This window comes from Pipistrellus hanaki (genome assembly GCF_964339955.1).
Source record: "Pipistrellus hanaki genome assembly, chromosome: 16".
NCBI lineage: Eukaryota > Metazoa > Chordata > Mammalia > Chiroptera > Vespertilionidae > Pipistrellus > Pipistrellus hanaki.
The window spans coordinates 31,551,569-31,573,243 of NC_140518.1; the positions used below are offsets into that span (position 1 = coordinate 31,551,569).

At 43.5% G+C, this 21,675-nt stretch overlaps 2 protein-coding genes and 1 long non-coding RNA gene across 3 annotated transcripts in view; 1 reads left to right on the forward strand and 2 right to left on the reverse strand.

Annotated features, from left to right (window-relative positions):
• Positions 1-394, reverse strand: part of BLMH (bleomycin hydrolase) — a 32,881-nt gene extending 32,487 nt beyond the window's left edge. The window contains exon 1 of the mRNA XM_084862219.1: positions 1-394. Within this exon, the coding sequence (XP_084718345.1) occupies positions 1-13 (13 nt within the window). The 5' untranslated portion in view covers positions 14-394.
• Positions 287-17,567, forward strand: LOC311610699. Its single transcript, XR_014793008.1, has 4 exons — positions 287-600; positions 8,722-8,896; positions 15,330-15,482; positions 17,474-17,567. It is a non-coding gene; the product is annotated as an uncharacterized lncRNA (long non-coding RNA).
• Positions 16,071-21,675, reverse strand: part of TMIGD1 (transmembrane and immunoglobulin domain containing 1) — a 14,580-nt gene continuing 8,975 nt past the window's right edge. The window contains exons 4-7 of the mRNA XM_084862220.1: positions 20,903-21,181; positions 18,290-18,393; positions 17,132-17,172; positions 16,071-16,594 (exon numbers count right to left, since the gene is read on the reverse strand). Of these exons, the coding sequence (XP_084718346.1) occupies positions 16,591-16,594; positions 17,132-17,172; positions 18,290-18,393; positions 20,903-21,181 (428 nt within the window). The 3' untranslated portion in view covers positions 16,071-16,590. The remainder of the gene's footprint in view (positions 16,595-17,131; positions 17,173-18,289; positions 18,394-20,902; positions 21,182-21,675) is intronic.

Here is a 21,675-nt window from a genome sequence, read left to right on the forward strand (position 1 = left end):
CCGCGCTGCTCATGGCGCCGCGCTGCCGGCCGGGATCCGTGGGTCTGAGGTCCTCAGGCCGGGAACGGTGGGTCTGGGGTCCTCAGGCGAGCGCCCGGGCTGCACGGCGATCGCGATCGCTGCCTCGGAGTCCCGACCTGCCCTCGCACCCGGGCGCCGGAAAGAGGAAATGGGCTCGGCGGCGGCGGCGGCGGGCTGGGGCCCGGGAGAAACGGGGTCCGCGGAGGGACAAACCTCCCGCCCTCGCGTTGCTGAGTCAGCGGGAGGCCGGGCTCCGGGGCGGGCTGCGGGGGCGGCGGCGGCTGACGCGCGCGGGGCGGCCGTGTCCCCGGGAGGCTCCGAGGCCGGGCCCGCCCCAGCCTCCAGCCTTCCCCCCTTCCCCCCCACTGTCCTCACCCTCCGCCCGCATCCTCCGCCCGCTGGACGTCCTCCTGCATGCCCCACCCCCGGCCACGGGGCGCCCGGGGAACCGGCCCGCAGCCCGTGCTCGCCCTGAGGAAGGACTCCGTGCAGCCTTTGCAGAGCCTGCAGGGGCGGCGCCGGGGCCGCACGCTAAGCACAGGGCATAGGACCGGTCGGCTAGCCACACACAAGAACAAGGTACCCAAAGGCTCTTTTGAACAGAGTGTTTTGTTTTGTTTTTTAATATATTTTTATTGATTTTCCACAGAGAGGAAGGGAGAGAGAGAGAAACGTCGTTGAGAGAGAAACATCAATCAGCCGCCCCCTGCACACCCCCTACTGGGGATGTGCCCGCAACCAAGGTATATGCCCTTGACCGGAATCGAACCTGGGGCCCTTCAGTTCACAGACGACGCTCTATCCACTGAGCCATCCACAAGCTAATGTTTGGGGATGTGACCATAGCAACTATCTCCAACAGGGCCAACTCGGCTGAACAGGGTATTCTTTAAATTATTGTTTATTGGTTAATGTTAGAGAGAGAGGGAGAGAGAGAAACTTCGATTTGTTGTCCCACTTCGTTGTGCGTACATTGGATGCTTCTTGGACTAGTATGTGCCCTGACCCCAAATCCAATGCTGGGGAGCCGCAACCTCGGCTTACGGAGGATGCTCAGCAACCCGGCTGGGGCCAGAAGGCTCGCTCTGTGTAGAGCGTCCTTTGCTGACCCATCACTCACTGCATTTTCAATGCAACGTGTTGCTCGCATTCTAGTCAGAACCCAGTGCTTGTATTGAGGAGAAGTTGCTCTCTCCCACCCTCTCAGAAGCTGCTACCGCGGTTCTGCAAAGAGGCACCTGCTCATTTGAAAAGAGCTGTTCGTTCTGGCTTCATGGAGTTGGTGTCTCCTCCCGAGACCAGCGTGTACTCTGTGTGGTTTAACCAAAGGGAGTAACAGAAGTCCGTCTTCAGCATCTGTGCTGTTTGGCCAGGTGCTGTCCAAAACCTGCAAATGAGCCCCCGCCCAGCCCCCCCCCCCCCCTACCCCCCAATAACACAGCTGTTTTCCCAGGCTTGGCCATGGTGAAGTCCTTAGGTATTGTTGTTGTGCTCTGAAATCTCAACCCTTGGCGAGATGATGGGATGGGACCCACAGGTGATAAATACATCTTCCTTATCATTGAAAACCCCGTCTCTTCTCAGGACAGTGAGAGTCTTCTGTGGAACCTAGAATCTAGGTCCTACTTTGGAATCATCTCTGGTTCTAAGGAACTTTCATATATGGAAAAATCCACACTCAGACACCAGTCAGTCATCTGAGAAGTCACAGCCCCCGTATCCCTAGAGAGACCTAGCTAATGCTTGGGGATGTGTCCATAGCAACTATCTCCAACAGGGCCAGTTAGCTGTCTTATTCTGAGATCCTTCCCATGCCTGAAGGAAAGGAACAGGCTGGAAATTATGCTGAAAGAAATCATCGGTCGTTTCACAAAACGATGTTCAAGCATTTTGCCCAATTCAGTTCATAGCATTTTTATTCAATATCTGCGACATACCAGACACTGGGCAAGCTGCTGATGAAAGGGAGACTACCAAAGCTTCATCTTGCCTTTGAGAAACTCACAATGCAATGGGAAAGATGCAGAATAACTTTAGACACCCAATACTAGCATACCTGTAGTGCTGTAGATACAGTAAGGAGAGCTGTTAATGAGGATCAGAGGTGCCTTAAAACAAACAAACAAACAAACAAAAAAAGACAAGTGAGCATAATCTTAAAGAGTGGATGGGCCTTTACCAGGCAAACAACAGAAGAAAGGTGTGTAAGGCGCCGGCAAAGGCACAGAGGAATTAGAGCACACGGCGAAGTCACGCTCTGGAAACTGAATCAGAGTTTGATGTGGTTAAGAGCAAGGAAGGTGCTGAGAGCAGGGGTAAGGTGTAGGACTAGAAAGGTAGGTTTGGGTCAGGATATGAAGGGTTTTATATGCTATGCCTGAGCACCTGGACTTCAGTCTGTGGTCAATGAGAAGCCAAAATAAGTTCTTAAACAAAGGAAAATAGGCTTAGTTCTATGAAAGAAACCTAACGCCAGTGGGAGTCTGGTTTGGAGGGGAGAGATTTGAGAGGGAAGGCAACTAGAGAGAAGGGCGTTCTAGGAGCCCCTTTGGGAGATGACAAAAGCCTTAAACCGTGGAAAGGGAAGAGGCACCGATAACCTGGAAGTTTTCGGTGGAATATGAGGATGGATTGTGATATCATCCACCAAGAGAGGGAATACAGAAAAATAGACATGATAGGGGGTACGTGAGTGAGCAGGAATGAATTCAGTTTGGGCCTTAGCAAGCCTGGTGTTCTCACAGGACACCCAGGAAGAGAAGTCCAGAAGGCCGAGTTAAAGATGTCTAGAACCCTGGACAGCAAGCCTAGTGGTTAGAGCGTCGGCCTGCAGACCCAGAGAGTTGTGGGTCCTATTCCCAGTCAAGGACACATACCTGGATTGCAGGTTTGATCCCTGGCCCTGGTTGGGGCATGTGGGGGAGGCAACCAATCGATGTGTCTCTCTTACATTGATGTTGCTCTCTCTCTCTTGCTCTCACCTCTCTCTTTCCACATCCCCCCATCCTTCCACTCTCTCTGAAAATCAATGGAAAAGATATCCTCAGGTTAGGATTAACAACAAAACGGAGAAAGGAAAAAGATGTCTAGGGATTAAGTGGGACACAAAGGTCTTGGTATAACAAAAGCAGCAAATTTGCAGAGGAAAGGAGAGTCAAGCAAAAAAGAGATGAGGACCAAGCATAGCACCCTGGGTGGCAGCATGAGGCTGGACAGGGTGCTCATGCACCAGGGTGCCAGGCTGAGTGGGGTGAATGGAGCCTGAAACCCAGTTCAAGCTCTGGAGGATGCCCCCTGGCTCCTGTTTGGTGTGCCTTTTACTACTTCTTACAAACATGCTGTCTGGGAGTAGCATTCATTCTGGAAACAGTAACATTTTTTTTTAAATGTTTTTATTGATTTCAGGGAGAGGGAGCTAGAAACATCAATGAGAAACATCCTCTTTCATGCCCCCTCCCACCCCCCCCCCCCCAAAAAAAAAAAATTGGATATCTGAAACAGCAACCTGACTGGAAATCCAACCAGTGACCTCCTGGTGTATGGAATAATGTTCAACCACTGAGCAGCACTGGCCAGGCTGGAAACAGTTAACATTTAAAGACTGGGCCCAGCTGGTGTGGGGAATGATGTCCTGGAATCTCAGGAAGGCAAGGAGAAGATGAGGAATGGGACTGAAAGCGTCAGAAAGTAAGACTGAGGTTGGCAGACTGGGTGAGCCGTGACTTTAGAGGGGGCAGCTTCAGGGGGAGGGCAGGGAGGGCAGAAGTCAAACGACAGTGAGTTGAGAGGGAAGGAGTAACAGGGAAACCCTTTTGGGAGAAGAAAACTTGTGTCTACCTAGGGCAGCGGTTCTCAACCTTCCTAATGCCGAAACCCTTTAATACAGTTCCTCATGTGTGGTGACCCCCAACCATAAAATTATTTTCGTTGCTACGTCATAACTGTAATTTTGCTACTGTTATGAATCGTAATGTAAATATCTATGGTCTTAGGCTCTACAGCAGCCGTTCCCAACCTGTGGGTCACGACCTATTCTAGGTCCTAGGCAGTGTTTCCCAAACTTTTGACATATGTGTACCCCTTCTATAATTTTCATAACACTGAGGACCCCTCGTACTCATGAGAACGTAGAATTAGGTGCAGCTAAGCACAGTGCAGTGCATATCCCCACCAAACTCCGGTGCAACGCGTACCCCCACCAAACTCTTCCCGTACCCCTGGGGGTACGCGTATCACACTTTGGGAAACAGTAGGACTTAGAGGATGAAAAGCAGAAACCAGGGCAGGTGAGAGGGATGGAATCACAGGGGAAGGTGGAGATCAGTTTTACAGCTACTGCCGCCCTTTACCTGATAATGACTCCATTTCCTCACCCCATCACCAGAGATCCTATCACCATCACCTTGCCAGTTCTCCTGCTCTGCCCTCATGGTGAGGGTGGTACCCTTAGCACCAGCTGCCATCCAGCAACTCACACCCATGTGTTCAACCCCAGGTCTGCACAGAGAGGAGGTGGAGGAAAAAAGAACTCACCAAACTGGTTTCCTAGAAGATCCACCCCAAATGACCCACCTAGGAAGACATTTTCCCAAAAATAGAATTCTTAGGATCTATCCCTCTAGCTCAGCGATTTTCAACCCATGTGCAACAAGAATTTTAAAACATGCAATACCAGCTGAAACCGGTTTGGCTCAGTGGTAGAGCATCGGTCTGCGGACTGAAAGGTCCCAGGTTCGATTCCGGTCAAGGGCATGTACCTTGGTTTCAGGCACATCCCCAGTGGGGAGGAGGGTGCAGGAGGCAGCTGATCAATGTTTCTCTCTCATCAATGTTTCTAACTCTCTATCCCTCTCCCTTCCTCTCTGTAAAAAATCAATAAAATATATTTTAAAAAGACAAAATAAAATCTTGGCCTGGCCAGGTAGTTCAGTTGGTTAGAGCATCATCCTGATATGCCACGGTTGTGAGTTTGATCTCGGGTCAGGGCACATACAAGAAGTAATCAATGAATGCATAAATAAGTGGAACAACAAATCGATGTTTTGTTTTGTCTTCTCTCTCTCTCCCTCTCTTTCTATCTAAAACCAACAAATAAAAAAATTTAAAGGAAAAACAAAGAAAAGGAAATATTCATAAATCCTATGCAGTGGCCTCCTCTGTGGTTGCAGATATGCCCTCTGCCTACTGCTTCTCTGGGGCTGCCTCCAGTGAAGGCAAACAGGGCCGATCTCAAGGCAAATTCTTCATCCTGTGACCTCCCTCCTTTGCGCTCCACCCGTCTTTCATAGGTGTTGGCCAGTTGCTTCCACTTCAATGGAAAAGACCAGATTTTTCTGTTGGGTAGAAGTCTGGACTAGACTCTAACACAAATATTCTGTAATTCTATGAAAAATACTCATATTTAAGTGTTGCCCCCCAAAATACTCATATTTAAGTGTTGCCCCAAAACTCTGGGATTTGCTTTGGTCAGAAGGCCTCCTGATATTTCACCAGACCGGATAGTACATTTCAGGTCACGTGCTGGTGTCCTGCTGAGCCAAATTCAGCACCTAAACATATTATTGGGCCTGTGCAGTGTTCTTAAAATTTTTTGAGCCAATATTTAGATTAGGAAGTTTTGTATACAAATCTGGGTTGCTGTCTTCTCTTGAAAATGTTTTTGTTTCTTCATGATAGTCATTTCTCCATCAAAAGTGAAAACAAAACAAAACAAAACAAAACAAAAAACTAACAACATAAAACAGGTTAGGATCCCCTCAGAATATCAGGTTGGCCTCAGAGTGGCCACTCCTTCCTTGGGTGGCCACAACAGGCCCTGGGGTTTTGGAGAAAACAGGTCAACAGTGCCCACATAATTTTCTTTATATCTAGCTTGTTAAACTCATTGACATGTATTGTCTGTGGTTACCTGACTTCCTCAGCACCCTGATGTAAGGTGACTGAGGTGGAATTTGGGAGAACTACTTCCCTCCTTTCCCTCTCACTCCTGCCCTTCACCCTGTAATTCCTGTCTCTCTGGAATGAGCAAAGCCAGCAGGGGCTGAGCCCGGTAAGGCTTTCAGATACTGAATCCGGGGACTTGCTGGGCCCAAAGAAGCTTATATCCCTTCACTATCATTTTCCTCTAGAATGTGGCAAACACCCACCTAAGTACTGGAAACGGGCAGCTTCAGGACTTCGCCTACCCTCCCTGCCATTCCTACAATCCATGTGGGTTTAACCCAGTCCTTGTCTCCCTCCACTCATAGAACTTCAGATTTAGATTGTGAGAGTTTCAGCATATTTGACATTCATCGTCAATTATATCTGGAGTTTAAAAAAATATATATATATTTACAATGTTCTAGAATGACATTGTTATACCAGCGATTATTATTCCTATCTCTGGATATGACATGGCTGCCATTCACTATTCTAGGCGCTAGCAAGTCACAGAGCATGCCAGACAGGGGGAACAGGCTATGCAGTCAAAGAAGCATGAATGGGCTTGAGTATGACTCAGGAACAATGAGAAAGTCTGGTCAAGTTTTGTGAGTATTTGAATTATGCAAATTTGAAATCATTCACGATAAACTATTAGTAACACCCTACCATGGGCATAAAATTGGAAGCAAAAAGAATCCAAGCCTTCACAGTGTTTAGCATTTTCGGGAATTGCATACTTTCAAAGCTGCTGGTAGTTCAGTGAATTAGAAACTATTTATGCTTTTGCCACATGGCGGAGCCATTTTTAGCTGGTAAAATAATATCTTCTCTTCAATAAATTTACATTTATCACTAAGTATTCTTCCTAAATACTTTGACTAAATAGTCTTGAATTATGGATGTTTTAAATTTTGTGTGAATGTTTCAGGAATGTTGTATACCTTGCATAAAATTTAACTGCACTAGAATTGGTGTGTTGCCCTAGCCAGTTTGGCTCAGTGGCTAGAGTATTGGCCTGCAGACTAAATTTTATGCAAGGTATACAACATTCCGGTTTAAGGGCATGTGCCTGGGTTGCAGGCTCAATCCCCAGTAGGGGGCATGTAGGAGGCAGCCAATCAATGATTCTCATCATTGATATTTCTATCTCTTTTTTCCTCTCCCTCTCTGAAATCAATAAAAATATATTTAAAAAAAAGAATTTAGTATAGCAAGAATGTAGAGTAAATGGTAGGAAGAAGACATAGGAAGTGAGAAACAAATTTGAAAAGGTTTATAGACAGATAATGAAGCTCTTCAAAGGGTTGCATTCTTGATTCGTGAGGATATTACTATAGTCACGAAATCCTACCATAGGCAGTGAGAAGAATGGGAAATAATGTTTAAGTGATATTGCTCATAAAAGCAATAGTTTGGCACTATATTTTTCCCCAAATATTTTATTCATCTTTTGCTCTCTCATTCATTTATTCAACTGCTTATTGAACATTTACTATTTGGCAGCAACTGTACTAGGCATATGAAATACAAAAATGAATAACATGTTGGTCTCTGACCTTAAAAAATAAAATTAGCCCGGCCAGCATGGTTCAGTGGTTGAGCATCAACCGGTGAACCAGGAGGTCACTGTTGGATTCCTGATCTGGGCACAAGCCTGGGTTGTGGGCTCGATCCCCAGTGGGGGGCATGCAGGATGCAGCCAATCATTGCTTCTCTCTCACCATTAATGTTTTTATCTCTCTCTGAAGTCAATAAAAAGATATTTTAAAAATAAACAAATGAAAAAAATAAATGAATAAATAAATAGAAATAATTAATCACCATTTTTTGATTAGTGCAAAAATATTCAGTAAGCACTTATTATGTGTGAGGTACTGCATTAACTATAGAAATACACAGGAAAGCCAGGCAAGGTTCCTGCCCTCTTGGTGCTTATATGCTAGTAGGGAACGGCTCAGAAACCAATAAACGCAAATAAATGTAATAGTGGTATAAAGAAAGTAAACAGCCCCATGTATTAGGGTCTGGCCAGGGGTGGTGGCGGTATGAAAGGCTCCTCTGAGGAAGTGACCTTTTGGTCATAAAGATCAGGCCATGTGGGATAAAGGTGCAAGAGGAGAGGAATGCAAGTACAAGGGCCTCAGGATGGGAACAAGCCAGTGTCCAACAAGGTTGTAAAGAACACAGCTTCTCATGGCACTGGGATCTGCCACCCACAATGTTAGCTCCGTCCTAGATGTAGACATTTTCATCCTCACAGCAAGTTCAGTTAGACAGCCCCGCCCTAGAGCAATTTTTGTATACGTGCAGTCAGACTCATAGACGAGACTGTTTATTTTAGCATTGTTGGTGATTGCACACAATAGCTTATCAACGATAATTTGCATGAATTGTGACATATTCATATAATGGAATTGCACACAGAAGTGGATATCAACATGGATGAAATGCAGAAACATCATGTTGAGAGCAAAAAGCAAATGGCATACAGTCATTTTTCAAAATTTGAAAACAAGGAAAATTAAATAATGTATTATATATGTGTGTATATATATATATATATTTGGTGAAAGAAATTAAAAAAAACAAGCATATTAAACATCATATTCAAGATAGTGTTTGTCTTTGGGAAAGAGACACAGTCAACTGCAAAGATATTGGCAATATTCTATTTCTTAAGCAATGATGGGTATATGGGCATTTATTTTATTCATTACCCCTAATTTATATATTACCTATTTTTTTTTAATACATGAAATACTTTTTCTTAAATAGATCACTCTGGCTGCAGTGCAAATGATGAACTGAAGAGAGACAGGAATGTAAGCAAGAGACTTGTCAGGAGACCATAATTTATCCAGGCAAAGGCGAATGTGATCTGGATCGAGAAGGCAGCAGTGGAGTTGAAAAGAAGTGGATGAATATGGCATCTATTTTGGAGGTCTGAAAGGTAAACCTGCAGATTTATAAATTGCTAAGTGTGGTTGTATGTTATTTTTCAACTAACAACAAAGCAAACATTTGTAGATAATCCACTGGCGGATGGTTTAGGCTTACAGGTGCTTTTACTCTAGGCTGTGACAAATGGAACATAATCAGGAAGCTTTTCTTAGGCACATACATACACAGCTGCCAGGTTTTCACATTGGCCCATTTTAATTGTCTGACAGGTAGAAAAACCATGATGACCACTCAATGTGACAAACAGGGATCAATAATAGAAGTCTTGATTAGATTAGGAGTAGCATTTTGGAATCATAAAATGCATTGAGCCTACACTTAGAATGATCAAAAAAGTTTATGTAGAAATCTTTAGCAGAATCTTGTTAATAACACATTGAATATTTTCTTAAAAATCAATCTAATCCACATCTCAAATTGGAGCAAAGTCCTTCTGACTGGTCATTTCCAAATGACCCAAGTTTGTTATTAAACACTTTTATGAGTACTATAACTATAAAACTCAGGAATTCAAGGCTATGATTCTTCCGTGATAATAAAGTTTATATCCTTTTTGGTGGAATGTTTTAAATGATGGCCTTGAGCTTCTTTATAAAACCTACAAATGACAAGCGAGGTGAAAAGGTGACCTGTTTAGGGCAAGAATCTGTTGCAGAAGGAACATATTGTTTGCAAAATGACAGTCAGGGAGGTAGGAAGGCCTCCTGAGAGTTGTCTCATTATCGTTAGTTATTTCATAGCAATCATATAACATGGGATCTTAGAGATTATCTTCTGGACTCGTGCCTCAGGTTGGAGTCTCTGAAAGATTGTGTGATATCCTTGTGGTGAGCAGCTTATTAGAGGCCAAGCCAGAATGAGAGGCCCATTTTCAAACCAACTGTTCATACATTGGTAGCTTCATGTACACCTGCCTGGTAGCTAACCTCTTTTTCATGAGCAGTGTTGACTATACACAGCAGAGTTGCTTTACAAACTCCAACCCTATCTACTCCCTTCAGCACTGATCATGTTCAATGGTATAAGTGGGTTGTGGCTCACTCAAGGATTAGGTCCCAAAGTCAGGCAAAATTTTGTACTTTTTAATCCCTTGACCTTTTTACCCAGCCCACCAACCCACTTCCTTCTGACAACTGTCAGTCTGTTCTCTGTTTCTATGAGTCTGTTTCTATTTTGTTTGTTTATTGTGTTTTTTAGATTCCACATGTAAAAGAAATCATATGCAAAAAAATGAAACTAGATCACCTTATACGGTATACAAGAATAAACTCAAAATGCACTGAAGACTTAAATGTAAGACTCGAAACCATAAAAATGCTAGAAGAAAACATAGGCAGTAAAACACTGACATTTCTCTTAGAAATATTTTGTCTAATGTAACTCCTCAGGCAAGGGAAACAAAAGAAAAATAAACAATGGGACTACATCAAACTAAAAAGTTTTTGCACAGCAAAGGAAACCATCAACAAAATGAAAAGACAACCTACTGAATGTGAGAAGCTATTTTCCAATGATACATCTGATAAGGGGCCAAAATTTGTAAAGAGCTCAGATAACACCAGAAAAACAACCCAATTAAAAAGTGGGCAGTATACCTAAATAGACACTTGTCAAAATAAGACAGACAGATGGCCAATAGTGTGAAAATTTGCTCACCATCCCTAATCCGCAGGCACTTTTAAGTTCTCTCTCTCTCTCGGCCATCTTTTTAACCCATTCTCCCTTTCCTCCCTATCTTTCTGCATCTATTTTCTATTTGAATTCAGATGTTAAATATATCACTGATTAAGTGAGTCTCTATGTTTGTTCCTGTCATATAGGATGTATTATATAAGTTAGTTATTAATGTAAGGGGCAATTTGCCTAGAGGTCAAGGACCCAGGAGCCATACTGCCTTGGTCTAAATCCTAGTTCAGTCACTAACAAACCGACTCAGGACACATGATTTACATTCTCTGTGCTTTAGTTTTCTTCCCCAGTGAAGTGGATATAATAAAAATAGAACTCTTGTTTCGTGATTGTTATGAGGATTAAGTTATAAATATATTTCAAGTGTTTAGGACAGTACAATGTTTGTGCTTATAGGAGCATAGCTATTGTTATGTGATGTCGCTATACTTGACGTAACTGAGAGAACTGCATTTTGTCACTAATTCCTAATAGTTGTGTGTGCTTAGTTTAGTTTATCATCTCCAGTCTCCATTGCTTTTGTTTTTTTTAATATATTTTATTGATTTTTTTACAGAGAGGAAGGGAGAGGGAGAGAGAGTTAGAAACATTGATCAGCTGCCTCCTGCATACCCCCTACTAGGGATGTGCCCAAAACCGAGGTACATGTCCTTGACTGGATTCGAATCTGGGACCCCTGAGTCCACAGGCCAATGCTCTATCCACTGAGCCAAACCTGTTAGGGCTGGTCTCCATTCTTTCTGGCATCCAGGGATCACCCATAGGGAAAAGTGCTGAATGACTGCCTTGCACAAAACTAAGAGCAGTGGAAGTACTTACTTAGAGCCAAAAGGCAGGGTGATGAGCGCAGTGACTCATCTGACTAGCTATGTGATCTTGGACTTTAGTATCTCCAGTTGCAAATCCTAAATGACAGCACTCCCTATCTCACCAAAGTGTCTGTGAAGATCAGACACGATAAGTATAGGATGTTTCCTAAGGTATAAGACAACACCAAAATGGAAGAGATTGTTATTAAGCTATCATTTAAATAGAGGCTGACACTATTGTTGCTGTAAGAGCCTTCACAGGAATAAAGACAAATAATTCATGAGTTTCTGCAGCAACACTTCACTATCGGAATCTACTGGGAGGAACACCAGGTCTCCAATTATTTTCTTAATATATACACACTTCTCTGAAAACTCAGCCTTTGGGGAATTCTCAGTAGCATCCTCCAGATTTTCCAGTAGTATGTTAATGAAAACTATCCGTGATGTAAGTTGCTTGTTACATAACAATTTTGAGATTGCAGAGGTAGGCCCCTGAGAAAAGATTACATGAGTGTTAAGAAATTTGTGATTAATATATGGATTTTGTTTTCTATAGTCACTGGCATGAGATTATATATAATTAAAAATGTTTTTTTTTAATTTTATTTTAGAGAGGAAGGGAGGAGAGGCAGAAACATCAATGATGAAAGGGAATCATTGATTGGCTGCCTCCTGCATGACCCCACTGGAGATCAAGCCCTCAATCTGGGCATGTGCGCTGACCGGGAATCAAACCGTGACCTCCTGGTTCATAGTTGGATGTTCAACCACTGAGCAACACCAGCCAGGAAAATTAAGTATAATTTTTTTAATAAAATGAGACAAATTAATTTTTTCTGGCTTGCACTACTATGGCCCTATTTTTAAAAGATATGTTGTCAATAGATATGACTATCCAAAGGGGAAAACATAATCTTATTGCAGGCTATTCAGCATTTCATATGACTCAGGGTCCCTGAGGTTATTATAAACTTGCTCCTGAAAGTAAGCATTCTTTCATTAAACTAGATGAAATTTTCTCCTGAATGTCCATTATAATGAAAATACATGCATTAGTCAGGATAGGCTAACTTACGTTGCAGTAGCAGTTAACCCTAAAATCTAGTGGCTTATACAAGGGTCTGTTTCTCACTTTCATGTGGGCAGGTAGCTCTGTTCTGCCCCAGTATCTCTCCATCGTTGCCCTGTCGGGGGGAGAAAACACCGAGAGAACATGCACCCATTTTGCTTTGCTTTACCCAAAGTGGCACCATTAGTTCTGTCCATAGCCCCTTGACCAGAACTAGTCACATGGACTGTACAGGACAGGGGAATCTGAAGAGCACAAGAATATTCAGTGAATGATAAACATCTCTGCCACAAACCCCAAACCTCTAAAGCAGTAAAATGCTCTAAAATCACATCCCAGTACTTTTATCCCCCTCCCCTCCCGCCAGGACAATGCTGTGTGGAGGAAGGAGCATAGACTATAGGGTAAGGCTGCCCTGGGTTTGAATCTCAGCTGCCCCTCATAGTAGTTGTGTGAGTTTGAGCAAGTTCTTTTGTTTCACTACTCCTCAATTTCGTCATCTATAAAATGGGGTTTCAACACCTACCTTTTAAGGTTGTTGCAACAATAAGAAATTATCTATGCAATCCCTTTGGTGATAATTATCGGCAGAAAGACAGGGAAATATTTAGGGCAGTAATTCTCAGCTCTAATCCTTCCAGCACTTCAGATATTACAAATTGGCTCAAGGAGTGTTGTAACATTTCAAAAACGCTCTTCAACTAGGATTGTTTTAAATTCCTCTTTACTTACTAAAAGAAATCTCTGCAGGTCACTAGAAGTAGGATTAGTGCTTCTCTAATGGGCAAATTATAAGAGAGGTGAAACTTGTCTTTAATATTCAGCTTTTGCCCCTTCCGTGATATCTTCTCACCTACCCAGTCCCCGGGCTTTGGATTAGCTTGGTGTGATCCCCAATTTAGTCACTATCCACAAATTAGTTAGGCATTCTGAGAACAAGTGTTCTCATCGCCAAAGTTGGGACAGTCATGACTACCTCGTCAGGTTGTTTACAGGATCAAATTGCAGTTCAAGTCCTCAGCCCAGTCTAACTGACTATCTCTGACTGCGTTCCTTGCGATCATGCCCGAGTCTTGGGGGAGAGGAGAGTCTAGGTGAGAACTACTAGAGCTGTGTCACAAAAATATTCAAGGGACGGTAAAAGACCAAATCCACACTGGGCTGTAACTTACCTAACAGAGAATGGTATATACTGGGGTGAGAGGATTTATCTACTCCCAGGTATACAGATTTAAAATGTTTTCAATTAGGAAAATTACACATAAAAATTCGGATGTTTCACTTCTTTAAAGAATCAGCTCTGTCCTCATGATAACGGGGAGCCTTCTTTGACCCAGATGTGCTTCCTACTTGCCATGGCACTCACTACTCTCTGTTGTCTGAATGCAGCCTGCTTTACACACGGATCTGCTTGACCCCTGGCCAATAGGTTCAGGAAAATAATCATGATGATGGTGATGACCAAGGTAAAGTCTGTGAGGAAAGAAGTTTGTAAGCTGTTTTCAATGATCCAAAAAGCCTAATGTCAACGATTATATTATGAATGTCTAAAAGCCAGCACAAGTTAACTAAGGAACCAGATTTCTTTGCTTTTAGGTGGATTTACATTAACTGGATAATTGGGATGTCATGAAAGAAATTCAGATAAGCATTTAGATATCATTGATAAATATTTTACTGGTAAAAATTGGTAAAACAGATCTGGCAGTTTTTCTCAGTGGTTAGAGTGTCTGGCTGTGGATCAGGGTTTCGGGTTTGATTCCTAATCATGGACGATTCAGTCCCTGGCCCTATCAGATGATCAGAGTGTGTGTAGGAGGCAACCAGTCAATATCTGTCTCTCTCTCCTTCCTTCCTCCCTCTTTTCCATTCTCTCTCTAAAGATCAATGGAAAAACATATCTTTGGGTGAGGATTGAAAAAAGAAATGTTGGAAAACAGACTATTATTATTTAATAAATAAAGTTTGCTTGATAGACCAGTTCTTTTTTTAAAAAAAAAAAATGGGGCTCAGGAGGAGAAAAATAGTATGAAATGTGTCCTTATTGATAGAAAGGTTGGGAAGGAAGCAACTAGCTTTGTCTGTCCCTTCTCCACTGATATTTATAACCCTAAGGGTCAAAACCAGAAGAATGAATGTTAGAATTTCAAATATCTCATGGTAGATAGAGAAGACATTTGGTGACAGATTGTGGCAGCTTTTTTTGAATTTCATGTCCAAGTCAGGCTCTATTCTAACTTCTAATTTTAAATAGTAGATATTATTTTTAATACAGGCTTAGTCTTTTCAAAACTGTAAGGCAAAATGCAATGCAGTGACCATTTATGATATTGCTGTGCTCTGCTAAAACTAGTTACTATTCCTTCCTGTGCAAATGTACAAGGTCACTGTGTTTTATAAGGGTGAGGAATCTTTTTACTGATGACCTGTAATTCTCAAGGATTGTTACCTGTCCCAGAACAAAGCTGATTCATAATCTACTAGGTGGGGCAAAGGTATTTTGTCTTCATTATCTCTTGCCAACTCCTCCCAGCATTTAACTAAACTATGTGGAAATCTTTTGAGAATTTTCAAGATAACGTGAACATTAATCCTAATCCTCTCCCCTAATCCAATCTTTTCCTCTTCCAAAGGCCCAAGAAAGGAAAAGGATGTGCTCCTGGTAGGTCTCCTGATTCCAAGTCCAATTAGAGGCATAAGGATTCTGTTTCCTCTTCCACTTTAAATGATCCCAATCACCATTGCCTGGGATCTGTTTTAATTTTTGTTTGTTTGTTTCTTATCATTCCTCAGCTTCTACTTAATTATCTAAACATTCAGATTTTCACAGTCCTCCTACCTCGTCCTTACAGCATTTTAACAGGGCTTTCCAAATTCCAGTTTGAGAAATCCTGAACAAGAGACAGGATCTGAAGGCTTTCCCACTCTCCATTCCATGCTGAGGTGTCGAAGACCGCAAAGAGAAGCTTACCAGGAGGACATATGTCTCTTCCTCTTAGAAACAGGTCCGTTGAGACTCCTTATATTCTGCTCATTTCTTCTTTTTGCTTCTATGTCAGTAGGGGCTTTTGACATCTGTCGGACAGCAGCTTTTCATCCTCAACCCCTCCTCTCTCTCTCTGACACATTTAGCTACCGCAATATTAGACAGCCTCCCCTCCCCCCCCCAAAAAAATGGTTTTTTCTAAGATACGGGGTGGGGGATGAGGAGCAAAGCAGAGACATCCAGGGTGGCTCTGGCCAGGACTGCCTCTCCCCCTAACCTACCCACCCCAGTTGTGTGGCAAAGTGAAGCAGAGACTTTTATGGGAGGGAAATGAAGACAGGATGGAAGCAGAGAAAGTCAGCGACAAATTATAAAAGAACTACAGTGTAAAACTGAGGTATCTGAGAAGAGCACAGGCTGACTCATAAATGATATAGCTAGAACTATGCAGAGAACGTTACAAAAAGAAGCAATAGGTACTTGTAAACATACATGCTGGCCAGCCCCAGTCCATCGTCATCACTTTCTATAGTTCAGAAGGTTTGGGACTGTGTCATTCATGAAGAGAGAGAAAAATGTGCTGAGTTTCTCATAATACTAAATTTCTCCCGTTTAAAAGCGTATTTTTATTCGGATATTATATCCTTCCCTTTTTAGTCCCCAAACATAACGACAGTGAAATTAGATGGTAATTGGCATTTTTTACAGGTTTCCTTGGCAACTTAAAACAATGGATCACTCTAAGCTGCCCCACAATTACTTTGGGTGGTGTGGTACTGATTTGTAAAAGCCAAACATCTGCTAATCTCTCTAGGAAAATATACTCGAAATGGTAAATAGTCACCTTCCTTTCCGGAACGAATTTCAATTAACACGGCCTTCAAGGAGAAGACTTCACAAAAATCGTACTTTTCCTTCTAAACAGCTTTCTCCATAAAAAACGTTCCGCAAGTATATCAAATTAGTCATAGCAACTCCTGTAGAGTGCTTAATGAGACACGTCTTCATAACCTCTGTCAATCTGACAGGAGTGCATTTAATAATAGCAATAAATACAGATGGGACTACATAAATCAAGGCGATCCAGATGCACGATTCTTGCAGTGTGAGATGGCATCTCAGCTTTCTCATCTGTAATGAACCAAGAAATCAATTCTAACGAGGACCATAACAATAAAATAAAAAAATCAAAAAAATCAAAACTGAATTCAGACTCTTGGAAAGAATGCCTTCGTTCTCTTTGCCCACGGCCCACTTTCCGGATCTGGAACCAGCAGATCAAAGGAGGCTCCAAAGAGAAGGCAGGGGTTATGGTGAGGAATGTGGCTCCTGACTTGGCTGTGAGAATACAGCTTCCCCTAGGGTAGGCCCTCTCACTCATTTGCATGGCAGGGCCATAAAAATGCAGTTGCACAAGCATTAGCCCAGAGTTGTCTAAAGAGCAAGTAGGCTTACGATGAAAGATACTCGGAGTTCTAGGAACCTCCCAAAGGGCCTCACCCATCTTCCTCCAAAGAGGAGGCAGGATTCTCCTCCACCCTCTCTTCTCCCCTGAACCCCTTCACCTTCCAGCACTGCCCGTCTTGGGAGGAGTTTGCCCGGGGTGGGCTCTATGACACACACCACAGCTACCCACTGCCCAGGGCAGATCCAGCCCAGAGTACTTACAGAGCTGTTTCTCTTTGAGGATCTTCACCCTTTATGCAGCACTAAAGGCAAACACAACAGGGGCAATGAGTTTTCTGGCTTTTTAAAGGCCCATTAATCAATATTTTTGAATGCATCAAGGTGGCTCAAGGCACAGGAAACCCAAATGTGTCTGATAATCTCTTATCTAAATAATTCACACCAATATGGACATGCCTAGAATATACAGCCACCCCTGCACTGGCCCAGGTCTTATTTCTCTGGCTATATTATTTTTATGAAATCTAAAATAGATGTAATTCTTAATTCAAAATGCTTCCAGGATTCGTAAGTAATTGAGTGATTTTTTTTTTTTTTTTGTAGGAAAAAAATTTGCTCTGGATTGGGTAACGGGGTCAGTGAATTTCTTCTTGGGAGGCATTGTTGCCCCAAATAAAACCCAGTTACCATATGTTTCAAGAATGGCTTTTGCTGGATCATGAACTCGGCCTAGGCCACACTCGCCTTTCTTCAGACATTTTCTGCCATATTTGCCTCCCTTTGGCACTGGGTTAACGGGTGGAGTCAAACGTCTGGCACTAACCTATGCACCCACATACTCTGCGTCATGCTAACCAACAAGGTTAACCATTCAACAATTCAAACTCCAGTCCACCACAGCCGGGGCACGTGGCCTTACGCAAAAGGTGAGCAGCAAGAAGCCCTTTTCATGCAGATCCCTGACTCTAGAGCAGATGCTCCTCCTACATTTATTTGTTGTACCAGACTGCCATCGCCACCATAAAGGGAAATGTAAAAGGGAGAAAATCAGCCCCAAATTCCCTACCCTGAACACTATAGACATTTCATTCAGGTCTTGTCCATATGCAGTTCTATACTTTGTAAATCTGTACTCATCTATATTATAAAAAGCCAGTGATTATAACTACCAACCAGTCACCAGGAGGTGCATGGATGGGTCTCACGGCGGGGCGGGTCTGGGTCTCCCGTGATTTCACACACTGGGCCTCTAGTAATATATGAGAGATGTTTAGTCCCTTAAGCAACTTCCATTTTAGATTACAAGGTAGAGAGACCAGATTGTCCAAATATGGTTCCTAACTCTAGTCACTTACACAGCTGGTTCTTGGCTTTTATTTAGATGACATTTTACCTAAATAGCTTAGGACACTTAGATACCTGCATTATTCTTTTTCTTCTGGCAATCAGTCCGAAGCACAATGTCAGAAAGACCACAACAGTTGCAGCAATAATGGGTTCTATTGGTACAGTCGAACCTCTCTCTGTTGGAAATGCAAACACAGAAAACGAGAACTAACATTTACATGCTTCTAATTTATGTACTTCTAATATGTCCCAGCCGTGATGCCTTGCACTTTAACATATATCATCCTCTTACTTAAATCCTCCCAACAATCCCCAAAAGTAGGTATTCTGCCCCCATTTTACCGGCGAGGAACCAGGGGCTTCGAGAGGTTCGTTTACAAAATCACAGACCCAGTGATGGTATTTTCCTCCCACGTTCATAGGGTAAAACAATCCCGACACGTGGGCTAAAATCTTTTTAAAAAAATATATATTTTATTGATTTCTTACAGAGAGGAAGAGAGAGGACCAGAGGGTTAGAAACATCGATGAGAGAGAATCATCGATCAGCTGCCTCTTGCACATCCCCTGCTGGGGATGTGCCCACAACCAAGGTATATATGCCCTTGACCGGAATTGAACCCAGGACCCTTCAGTCCGCAGGCCAACGCTCTATCCACTGAGCCAAACCGGTTTCAGCGTGGGCTAAAATCGTGTGCTCAGGAAAAAAGATCCGTGATGTCATTTTCAGCTTTGCGTGGCCTCATTGAAACTACCCCACTGAGCCCTGCAGCGGCGGAGAGAGGCTCATGGCAAACTTGGCGTTGAGCCTGGCCGCCGGCAGCAGAGTGCTCACGCTGCCAAGGCAGCCAACCACCAGGGAAGCCGGGAAGAAATAAGAAAAACAAGTTGGTTTGGAAGAGCTCCACCCCAAACAAGATCCTGCCCACCTGAAAGCCAGGCTGTCAGGCTGGCATCCTGATTGTCACACAAGCTGTTTATCTTTTTTTCTTTAAAGAGGGAGGGAAGAAAATTTTTATTTATTTATTTTTAATATATATTTATTGATTTCAGAAAGGAAGAGGGAGGGAGGGAGGGAGAGAAACATCAATGATGAGAATAATTGATTGGTTGCCTCCAGCAAGACTCCTACTGGGAATGGAGCCCACAACCCAGGCATGTGCCCTAGGCCGGAATCGAACCTGGGACCCTTCAGTTCGCAGGCCAATGCTCTATCCACTGAGCCAAACCAGCGAGGGCAAGCTGTATATCTTTTATGTGACATGGAACAATTATGATTCCTTCTTAACCGAGAGGGACGATATAACCCCCAGTGTCTGCGTGTGGGCCTTACAGCCAGTCGGAATGGTATGGCCTGAAGCTCCCACCAGCCATGCTTTTGTGAATAGCAGAGAAGTGGGGGGAGTGAAGAAGGGGTGGCGGGGGTAGGGAGTGGGGAGTGAATAGCCACAGACTTCCATCTGGTGCCCCTTCCACTGATTCTTGGCTTATTTGTGGGGTTGGTTTTTAAAGCAAGTAGCCCCTGGGCGTGCTGTCACTGTTCTCATGACAAATGACTGGCCCTTCCAGCAGTCACAGTGATTGGCCGCCGCAGCAGCTCTTCCTCCCCACCAGCCTTCCCTTGGAGCCCTAGACCCCCTGCTGGGGAGGAAATAAGGAGCACTGTGCTCCTTTCGGTCCAACACTTCTGGCAGGGGTCCAGGTGGCTTCCTGAGAACTGGCAAGGAAGGCAATGAGTGGGCAAATGACAAAGGGAATGATGTTCTAACAAGATACACACGCCTCAGCTTGTTTGGCTGCTCCTCGCTGCCTGGCCCCAGCGCAGGAAATGCGCGCAGGAGCATTCTGGCATCTGCTACACCAGGAACCTCGCTTTTCTCTTTTTGTGAGAACAAGGAATACAAGGAGGGTAAATCAGTTGGAGCTTCATTTATCCCTGTTTCGCAGAGGTGGTACACCTGGGCAGATGAAGCATGAAGCCAAGAAAGAACTCTCCCCCTCCTCTTATTTTCTCCTACTTCCTCTTCTGATTGGCCTACATGTTACAATGCAGAGTTAGGAGTGATCTTAGAGAGCCATTTTCTTATCGAGTCGGCATCTTTCTTCACTATGTGTTTCTGACTGCTGTTTGTCTCTAGGCTGTGAACTCAAAAGTCCAGATTTTACAGGCCTTGTTGCCCAGGAGAATTCACCGAAATACTCCTCCCTAAAAGCCTACCCGAATAGGCTTTGGTGTGTTCTAGAAAAAAGACCTTTGCCCAAAAAGCAGTGTTCTTTAAGGAATTGGCAGGATTTCCCTAAAAGGAAGGATGAGAGTTGGGATAGTTCACTAAAGAAAACTCTAGCTGCTAATCATAATTGTCATCATCATTTGTTGTCATGGAAAATATATTTCAAAATATATTTTTATTGATTTCAGAGAGGAAGGGAGAAGGAAAGGGAGATAGAAACATCAATGATGAGAGAGAATCATTGTTCAGCTACAATAATTGTCATTGCCTCACACTGGGGATTGAATCTGCAACGCGGGCATGTGCCCTTGTCCGGGAATCAAACTGTGACCTCCTGGTTCATAGGTTGATGCTCAACCACTGAGCCATGCCAGTTGGGCATGAAAAATATTTACTGAGATCCATTCTGAGTTTTGCACTATGCTGAATATTATTTAAAAAGAGAGTTAGTTACCTTTGACAACGAGGTGAAAGTCCTTTGTCTTTATTCCCCAAGGTGAATATGCAGTACAGCTGTAGGTTCCATTGTCAGATTTCTTGACTTTGGTGATTGACAACTGAAGAGACTCACTTGTCTGTTGGACTTGGTGGTGGTTTTTCTCTAAGGTCAGGTTGCTGCTGTCTTTGTACCACATCATCAGAGCCTGGGGGTTGGATTTCACATTGCAAACCAGCTTCGCAGCACTGCCTTCCTCAACTGTTTGGTAGTCATCTCCACTTAGGAGAGGAGAAACTGCAAGACTCAAACATTGAGGTCTAATTAGCAGATAAGCCATAGTTTACTGTCCATGTTCAAGATCTTCCTTCAGTCTGTCTCGTCTAGTCATTCATCCATTTGACAAAAATGTACTGAGTGACTACTGTATGCTAGGAACCAAGGGGTACAATGGTAAATAGCATACATCCATTTCCAAACTTAATAGACATGTTAATGCGGGAGAAGACAAACCAGGAAGCAAATATCCTATATAATCAAAGACTATAATGCAAATTGTCCCCTCGACCAGGAGTTCCACTGGGAATTAGGCAAGGGGGCAGGGCTGGCTGGCTGGCCAACTGCCTAGGGCCCCTCCTCCTGGCCGACCCTACCCTCCCCCCCATTGGTACCCCTCACCCCATAGGGGTGGGCTGGCCAGACTCCATCTGAGCACAAATTCATGGGGCCTCTAGTATATAATAATGAATCTGTACCAATTTGTAACACTACCCAAGACTATAAGCCTCTCT